Raw genomic sequence first — 10,466 nt, 5'->3', positions numbered from 1 at the left:
GGAAGTACTATGTGTGACACTTGTTCTGTGTGTGTGTGTGTGTGTGTGTGTGTGTGTGTGTGTGTGTGTGTGTGTGTGTGTGTGTGTGTGTGTGTGTGTGTGTGTGTGTGTGTGTGTGTGTGTGTGTGTGTGTGTGGGCGTGTGTGTGTGTGTGGGCGTGTGGGCGTGTGTGTGTGTGGGCGTGTGTGTGTGTGGCTACATTACCATAACCATGAGTCCATCCGTTTCAGTAGGGGATTAGTTCTGCTGTTCTCTGTGTGTCTGAAGGGTCTTTATACACTCTGCTATGGCCTATTAGTGGTCCCTGCCATCAGCTGTAAGCCTAGACCAGATACATAGACCTAGAATAACTAGAACACACATCCCCATTCAAAGATTGGTTCTGTGGTGGTTAGAGCACTGATGACCAGATGTGCCATTTGAAATGTTGAATTACTTCAATTCTGAATTCGGTACACAACATAATTCAGTGTCTTGCTCAGTGTTAAAAACATTCAACAATGACACATTTTATTCTGCTCATTCTGATACTGGGTGGGAAATGATGTGGATTTCAGGGTTATGTCAGTTCTATCAGTCCTGAGTCTATGGCCAGAGCATCCTCACTTTAACTCATTATCATTCACTATGGTAGGGAGACAGCTTGCTAACTGTCAGACGTTTGTTACGGAGTGACGTCCCACTTTACCCGCTTTAAGAGGAAAGACAACCGTCCTCTTGTTTAGTCTATGATTGATGACTCTCTGGTTAAGGCTTTGTGTGTTGATTGATGGTGTTTATTTATATTTTCAAGTTTTAACCTTACTTGTTTGTGAAAACTGGGCGATATCTGTTGATTGTGGAAATATCAAAACAGTATGTGATAGTGAAGGAAAACTGGGCGATATCCGTTGATTGTGGAAATATCAAAACAGTATGTGATAGTGAAGGAAAACTGGGCGATATCCGTTGATTGTGGAAATATCAAAACAGTATGTGATAGTGAAGGAAAACTGGGCGATATCCGTTGATTGTGGAAATATCAAAACAGTATGTGATAGTGAAGGAAAAGTGGGCGATATCTGTTGATTGTGGAAATATCAAAACAGTTTGTGATAGTGAAGGAAAACTGTACGCTTTTATCTTTTAATTGTGAAAATATCTAATTGATATCCCCCATTGCCCCATGTATCTGGTAGTGTGTGTATGAAATAGGTATGTACAGTGGGGCAAAAAGTAACTATGACAACTATGACAGACAAAATGAGAAAAAAATATCCAGAATATCACATTGTAGGATTGAGATACACTTTTGTTATTGACCAAATACTTATTTTACACCATAATTTGCAAATAAATTCATTAAAAATCCTACAATGTGATATTCTGGATATTTTTTTTCTCATTTTGTCTGTCATAGTTGAAGTGAACCTATGATGAAAATTACAGGCCTCTCTCATCTTTTTAAGTGGGAGAACTTGCACAATTGGTGGCTGACTAAATAATTTTTTGCCCCACTGTATATCTCATTAAACTGTTAAAACAGTGTACATGGACCAAACAGTGGTTCTGTCCTGTCCTGAATTCAAAGCATCATGTGAGCTCAGTGAGCTCCTATAACAACAGTTTTCCAGTTCGCTTCTTGGAACGTCCTTGTGTGACTGTATGTGTACCGGCTTTCTTCTACCTCCTTCTCTGACGAAGAGGTGGAATAAGGATCGGACCAAAATGCAACGTGGTTCGTTCGATACATCTTTAATATTGACGAAACACGAACAATACAAAAACAACAAACGTCGAAAACCGAAACAGCCCTGACTGGTGCAACAAACACAGAGACAGGAACAATCACCCACAAACACACAGTGAAACCCAGGCTACCTAAATATGGTTCCCAATCAGAGACAACGATAATCACCTGACTCTGATTGAGAACCGCCTCAGGCAGCCACAGACCAATCTATACACCCCACACAATCCCAAGACGAAACACACTACAAATAAACCCATGTCACACCCTGGCCTGACCCAATAAATGAAAATAACATAATAAATACAGACCAGGGCGTGACAGTATGAGTGTGGGAATACTATATATATCAGACAGAGATAGATATGGATATGATATACTATACCCTTGTGGGAACATCCCCAGAAATCCATGTCCTACATACTGTACATACATGTACCTAGGATGTTTTGTATTGTGATAGAGCCAGTCACTCACGCAGCATGGCGTGTGTCTGTCTGTAGGATGAACCATGTTGAATCCCTTTCATCATGTTATTTAGACCTTGGATGTTTGAGAACCTGATGATCACACAGAAAAAATATCAAGGGCACAGTTAAGGAATGGGACATTGTGCATTGATGACCTCAGAAACCAGGAGAGGACAATCCTTCAACACTGCACAGTTTTCTCAGAAATACACAGGGTGTACGTTGTGCCGTAACACCGTGAGCTGACCGCTTCGGGCACCGATAAGATTGGGCAACTCTGTCGCCACTGAGTCTTACTTAAAGATAGGTTGTTAGATATCTATGTCCCCTAGAATGGCTGAGGTTCCACTACACAGTGCAGCTTTTGTATTTGCAAGAGCAACTGAGACATCTACCAAGAAGTGATGTAATAACAGTAGACTTTCTGGTACTTCAAAGCAGTCAACAATACACATAATAAGTTCCTAGTAGGCTTACTTAAAGGACTTTAACCCTCAAACTACTGACTGGGGTCATTTTGAACATGGCTCAAATGTGGTTTATTCAAATCTTTATTTTTTCATGACTTTGTCAATCAACTTGCTCTTGACAATGCTGTGTTTCTGTATCAATATGAACTTTTTAAGTTTGGGTTCATTTTGACAGCAGCCAAAAACACCTACTTCCAACCAGTGGCGATACAGTAAATGTCAAAGTTTGGATACACTTTACTCATCCAAGGGTTTTATTTTATTTATACTTTTTTCTACATTGTAGAATAACAGTGAAGACATCAAAACTATGAAATAACACTTATGGAATCATGTAGTAACCAAAAAAGTGTTGAACACTTTTTAGATTTTAGATTTTAGATTCTTTAAAGTAGCCACCCTTTGCCTTGATGACAGCTTTGTACACTCTTGGCATTCTCTCAACCAGCTTCACCTGGAATGCTTTTCCAACAGTCTTGAAGGAGTTCCCACATATGCTGAGCACTTGTTGGCTGCTTTTCATTCACTCTGCGCTCCAACTCATCCGAAACCATCTCAATTGGATTGAGGTCTGGTGATTGTGGAGGCCAGGTCGTCTGATGCAGCACTCCATCACTCTTTGTCTTTGTCAAATAGCCATTACATAGCCTGGAGGTGTATTGGGTCATTGTCCTGTTGAAAAACAACTGACAGTCCCACAAAGAGCAAACCAGATGGAATTGCGTATCCCTGCAGAATTGGTAGCCATGCTGATTAAGTGTGCTTTGAATTCTAAAGGAATCACTGACACTGAACCACACATGCAGAGGTCATCTGTTCACCTACTCTGCATCTCACAAAGACATGGCGGTTGGAACCAAAAATCTCCAATTTGGAATCATCAGACCAAAGGACAGATTTCCACCGGTCTAATGTCCATTGCTTGTGTTTCTTGGCCCAAGCAAATCTCTTATTATTATTGATGTAGAGGTTTCTTTGCAGCAATTTGACCATGATGGCCTGATTCATGCAGTCTCCTCTGAACAGTTGATGTTGAGATGTGTCTGTTACTTGAACTCTGTGAAGCATTTATTTGGCCTGCAATTTCTGGGACTGGTAACTCAAATTAACTTGTCCTCTGCAGCAAAGGTAACTCTGGGTCTTCCTTTCCCGTCCACGACAGTCCATCATTACTTTAAGACATGAAGGTCAGTCAAGACTGAACATTTCAAGAGCTTGTAAGTTTCTTCAAGTGCATTACAAAAACCATCAAGTGTTGGAAAAAAGCTGTCCTTGAAACAGTCTTGAAATGTTTGTCAAAAGAGAGATCAGGGTCCAGAGTAACGCCGAGGTCCTTCACAGTGATATTTGAGACAATTGTGCAACCATCAAGATTAATTGTCTGATCCAACAGAAGATCTCTTTGTTTCTTGGGACCTAGAACAAGCATCTCTGTTTTGTCCAAGTTTAAAAATAAAACATTTGCCAACATCCACTTCCTTATGTCTGAAACACAGGCTTCCAGGGAGGGCAATTTTGGGGCTTTGCCATGTTTCTTTGAAATGTACAGCTGATCTCTCTTTTGACGAACATATTTGACGACTGTTTCATGGACAGCTTTTTTCATTCTACGTAACATTACAAAAATCTGAAACGTTCTGTCTAAAAATGATCCAGAAAAAATGTATCCTTGCTTTTGTAACTTCTAGATTAGACTACTGCAATGCTCTACTTTTTTAGTGCTATACCCGGCTGCTAGAATAGCAATGAAAGTTAACATTATGTTTCCGAATGACATTACCAAGAGGTAGAATATATAGTGAAAACAATAGTGGTCCTAAAACGGAACCTTGAGGAACACCGACATGTACAGTTGATTTGTCAGAGGACAAACCATCCACAGAGATAAACTGATAACTTTCCGACAGTGAAACGATGAGACAATATAGTAACTACTAACAATTGGATACCATGAAATTGGGAAGAAAAGGGGGTAAAATTCATAAATAAATAAATAAATTATCAATGTTTGACAAAGCCAGATATGGCCTGGGCTTTACTGTAATGGTAGTGTTTTCACAGGACAGTAATCTAAAACTTAGTCCGTTCTCAGAGCTACTAATCTGTAGCCCACTTCAACTACGGTAGCAAGCTGTTATTACAATACCATTAGCTATCCCTCGCTCGTTCTCTCCCGCTGTCTCTCTCTCTCTATCTCTATTTGTTCTTTCTCAGTCTCTACCCCCTCTCCTCCTCTCTGTCAAAACACCCTCTCCTCCTCTCTGTCTAACACCCACTCCTCACTCTCGATCTCTCTCTGTTTCAAGGACAGTGAAGTCCTTGGGCCTGTTTTGCGAGGCTGACCAGTAAATTGTGTGTCTGGCAGTACAGCCAGCCAGGCCTGTAGAGGCTGTATGGGAATATTATCATGGAGCATTTAGACTGTTGAGTGACTTGGATCAAACCTGTCTAATACCCATTAGACCAATTACTTAATGTCCTGGAAGTGGTACTGATAGAGTCCTGCTGTCAAAGATACAGTATATCAGGATACGGTAAACTGGACATTGGGAGAAGGACAATAGAGGAGGTCAAGGGTAGAGGAATAGGGAAATCTGAGGTAGAACAGTAGAGCTCAGTGTAGAAAAAAACAGTCACAACCTCTCTGTTACAGGATTCACTTACAGTGCAACATTCACTTACAGCACTTATCTCTACTACTCTCTGCCTTCCTTCTCTCACACTCTCTCTCTCTCTGTCTCTCTCTCTCTCTCTCTCTCTCTCTTTCTTTCTCCCTCTCCCTCTCTCTCTCTCTCTCTCTCCCTCTCTCTCTCTCTCTCCTCCTCACTTTTTCACTCTCGCAGCTCTCTCACACGTCCCTGTGCTCTTTCTCTTACTCGTCTCCACTCCCTCCACCCCCTTCTCTCTGGCTGTGCTGGCTCCCTCAGCTGTTCTCAGTTGCTCTCTGTGCAGTGTGTAGTGTGGACAGGGCTAGGCTGAGCTGGGCTATGTTGAGGGCATAGAATGTCTCAGTGAAGACTGTTTCCCAAGCTAACTGGATTAGGAGCTGGAACATACTGGACCTGTTTGTCTTTACTAACTAAAGACAGAGTTTTAATTGAGGGCATGCTGGAAGAGAGAAAAGAGAGAAACAAATAGAGAGTCAACACCAGAGAATTGTTGGAGCAGAGACCCACGTAAAGACTGATCTCTAGCCCAGCTCCCCTCACTCTCCCCGGGATCGGTATGGTGGGACTCCCCTTGCCTCTGACCTCCAACATTGAGGTGGTATGAGTCTGCTGTGTGGGTCCGGTTCAGCTTGGTTCAGTTCCACTTAGTTCGGTTTGATACGGTTCTGTTTGGCTTGCTTAGACTGGCTGTCTATAGCACTTACCCATACCCCTACTCCATTTTCAGGTTCTGTGTCTCTGGAACCCCTGACCCATAACCCCTGAACGTAGGACAGGTTCTGGTCCAGTTTTGCAAAATTACTGGACTGAACAGACTTCTGTTTCACGGTATTTCAAAACTTTTTTATTTTCTGGAAACTCTACCCCTGATCTGGGACTGATCCTGGTTCTGCTGACATCTATTCTGTGTTCCGGAGGACTGGTTCTTCAGGTACCTGTCTGGCCTCTCTCTCCCCAGGATCATGGCCTCTTTCTGGGGCATGGTGGTGTTGCTGTGTGGGATGGTGGTTATTTCTGGAGCACAGAAGACGAAGAGCAATATGCCCAGGCTAAAACTCTCTTATAAAGGTGAGTCTTATTCATTTACCTTGACACTTACTGTACCATATTTCTTCCCTCTTTCTACTATTACTCTAAAGCTATCTTAAAAGAAGAATAATCTATGCTTACTCTGTTCTTACCAGCTGCTCTATATTCATACTTGTCTGTATGCATATCCAGCAGGGATAGAGGTTTCTGCTGGTGCCTGTGTCTGTCTGAGTTGAGAAATAAGTGATTCACTAAACTACTAAAGATTGACTGTGATACGGCATTTCTGCTAAAGTGTGTGTCAACATAAAGTGCAACACATATTTCCATGATGTTGTTTGGTTGCTTTTAAAATGTTTTATGTATTTGGCTTTATACGGCACATTTTCAGCATCAATTTACATTTTTTACCGAGAATGTAAGATATGTGTCTGCCATATGCATGGGATTGAAAAGGAAACCACATTGATAGCCTATGTACTCTGCATCTGAGATATGTTTGATGTGCGTAGGTACACAACTTTCTTCCTCAGAATTCCATGTGCCATATGGCTGATCAAAGACATGCTTACTGAACATAGTAGGATCTGTTACAAAATATAATTACTGACCATGTAGACCTTCAGATCAGAGGAGATATGTATCAGAGTGGATATGTAAGAATCTGTTAGATCCCACTGGATTGAATCTGTTAGATATTTATTGAACATACACTGTTACCAGCTCTGTGAGATACATCGATCTGTTCTGATGTCCATCTCTAGAAAACTATACACTAAAATTGATTTTATACTATTTTATACTATTTCCACTGTGTTGTCATGGGTAACCTTTATTTTAACAGAGAGTCATACTGAGACCAAGGTCTCTTTTACAGATGAGACCTGAATTATAAATTACAGAAAATACTAAACGCAAGCAGAAAGAAAAACACAATCATAAAAAAGTAATCTGTAAAAAGGTCCTCAATCAGGTTTCTGAATTGCTCTAGAGGTGAAAGTAACAACAGATGTGCCACGCTGATCCTCAACAGGGGTGCGTGATTAGTCCCCACCCGTTCTCCCTGTCTACCCAAGACTGAGTGACCAAGCACGACTCCAACACCATCATTACGTTTGCTGACGACACAACAGTATCATTGTCATACAAGAGGAGTTTTTTTTTACAGACAAGTCTATATTGTTAATGTAAACAGTAAAAAGTACAGTACCCAGAATCGACCTCTGCGGGACACCTTTAGTAATATCCAGGAAACCTAATTTATCATAATTTATAACTAGGAATGCAGTAGATATATTGCTATGACCTGGTCTAAAACCAGGCTGATGTACATTTGGAATAAATTTCAAAGACAAGAAAGATCTTAGCAGAGATTTAATCAAGGACTCTAATATTTTAGCTAGGCAAGATAGTTTAGAAATAGGCCAATAATTATTTAGGTCACAAGGGTTACCACCTTTGTGAAGGGGGAATACATGGGCCACCTTCCAAACCTTGGGGATAATTCCAGATATAATATTCAGGATAAAAAATATAGGTTAATGATTCAGCAATCAGGTGAGCTGCAGCAAAAATGGATCAAGCATATCAGCCCCAGAGGATTTTTTTTTTTACATCAATCTTAATCAAGGCATCTAGCACCAGAGAGAGTAAATTGTTCAAATGAAAACAAAGATTCACTAGAAGTTGATGGGTTAACCATTGAGTCAGCTTGAGGCTGGCGTAGAGAAGAGCTGACCAGGGTCAACTGCACCACCGTTTCTCTCAAGTAAAAAGCCTGCAGAGATAACATGATGATTAAACGCATCACTTATCCCATTCTTCTCAGTTATGACGCCAGTCAGACAGAACTTGCTTGGGAAGAAGAGGAATTTGTACTCTTCAGTGCATTTACTGTTTACAAACTTCAGAAGGATCACCAGCAGAGTCAGGGATAGAGCTTAAAAAGTAGCTTGATTTAGCTTTCCTAATCAAGATAGTACATCTGTTTCTCATCTGAAAGATTTCTAGTCCACTACAGAGTCAGTTTTCCTTGCTTTGGCCTAGGCCTGATTTCTCATCTGAAGGAGTTCAGATAACTCAGAAGAACCAAGGATTCAATCTGTCATAGGAATCTCAAAGTATCTTGGACTCAGCAATGTGTATGAGTGTACAATATTCTCTGCTGTCTACTGTTTTCAGTTTGTTAATGAAGAGACATGCCAGAGTGACTTGCCAGTGGTTAAGTGAAGTATCGTTAATCTGTCTATCCGTCTCTCCCTCTCATATTCCTGGTTGCCGTTTTTCCGCTCTGTCGTTCCCTGCATGGTAATTACGTTGAGGATGAATGGTGTGAGTCTGTCTTAACAGATGGCTGTCTCAAACAGAGACATTTCTTTCTCAGCACCACCACAATCATAATTATACACGCGCATACGAACACACTTACACACGCACACACACGCACACACACACACACACACACACACACACACACACACACACACACACACACACACACACACACACACACACACACACACACACACACACACACACACACACACACACACACACACACACACACACACACATTCTCACACACTTTGGCCATCAGTAGATGATGATACCTGTGTGTGTGTGTATCAGTCATCTCTATATCACGCCCTCTGTGATTTCTCTATTAGACCACAGCACTACACATACAAAACACAGCTGAACTACTGTACTTGGATGGAACAACACACAAATAGCAGACCTGCACAAAGAACAGGGTAGAGAGACAGTCTCTGTTAATGATATGGACCCATTCATTCTGAGTTTTCAATTATGAATATAGGCTTACATACAGCTGTGGATAAAAGGTCAATTAATGTTTGGCATTGCTAAACATGTGTGGAGTGAGATGTGAGGTGTGTGTGTCTGTGTCTGTGGCTTCTGAGTGTGGGGTTGGTTGTTGCCAAGGTCTGTTCTCTGTGACCGACAGGTCCGGCAAGTGTAGAGACCCTGATCCCTACAGGCGGCACTCTGCACACACATGCATACACATCCCCCCCCCCCACACACACACACACACAAACATTAGCACAGTAGGGCACATGGGGGGGATCCACTGTTCACCCCCCAACCACCTCCCTCACATCCTAACCCCAACTGCAGAGGGCAGTAGGACAGGGCGGCAGGGAAGGGGACGGGGAGCATGGTGGGATGTTACCTAAACATTACCCCTCCAGGTCCAACTGTAACAACAGCATGACTATAGGACTACAAGACGAAAGGGTAGTAGAGGAACAGGACAGAGAAAGATGTGATCCTGGTCATCTGAGGTGTGGTCTTAATGGGGTCTATACACTGCCAGGGACATAGGAACTTAAACTTAGCTGTACAGTATGTCATACATGTCATACATGTGTCCTAGCCAGGAGATTATGAAGGAGAAGAAGTGAGAGGGAAGGAGAGTGAAAAAAAGGGTACTTTAGTTTAATGGCCGGTGAGGGGACTTCCAGGAGCTCTGTCTCTGTCAGACCTGTCCACCCCTTTGATACCCGCATCCAAGAGCACCCCCCCCCCCCACCCCCGAACAAACACGTTCGCACGCACGCACACACACACACACACACACACAGTCTTGTAGAGCTAACCTTGTGGGGGGGGACGCAATTCAGTCCTAATTCTAACCTTAAGCCTAAACCCCCTAGAAATAGTATTTGACCTCGGGGGGGAACAACAAAATGTCCTCAGTTGGTCAGATTTTGGTTAGTTCACTATCCTTTTGGGTACTTCTGGTCCCCACAAGTATAGTTAAACATGTCCACACACACACACACACACACACACACACACACACACACACACACACACACACACACACACACACACACACACACACACACACACACACACACACACACACACACACACACACACGTAACATAAACACTCATGCACATGCATACTCACACAACACATATTCTCTCATACAGCAGACACCAGCCAAGATCTAACCTCACAAAAACAAAAGCCGATGTTTAAAACAATAAACCACTGAACAACACCAGCCAAGGTCTAACCTCACAAAAACAAAAGCCACTGAATTGCAAAAAGAAAACAAATCTCTCCC

At 42.1% G+C, this 10,466-nt stretch overlaps 1 protein-coding gene across 1 annotated transcript in view; it reads left to right on the top strand.

Moving 5' to 3' along the window:
• Window positions 1-6,109: 6,109 nt before the first annotated feature.
• The window catches only part of LOC135509307 (semaphorin-3ab-like), a 63,421-nt gene continuing 59,064 nt past the window's right edge, over window positions 6,110-10,466 (top strand). Inside the window, exon 1 of the mRNA XM_064929843.1 lies at window positions 6,110-6,406. Within this exon, the coding sequence (XP_064785915.1) occupies window positions 6,301-6,406 (106 nt within the window). The 5' untranslated portion in view covers window positions 6,110-6,300. The remainder of the gene's footprint in view (window positions 6,407-10,466) is intronic.

The sequence above is a fragment of the Oncorhynchus masou genome, chromosome 22, assembly GCF_036934945.1.
Source record: "Oncorhynchus masou masou isolate Uvic2021 chromosome 22, UVic_Omas_1.1, whole genome shotgun sequence".
NCBI lineage: Eukaryota > Metazoa > Chordata > Actinopteri > Salmoniformes > Salmonidae > Oncorhynchus > Oncorhynchus masou.
This window is presented reverse-complemented; position numbering and strand designations above follow the sequence as displayed.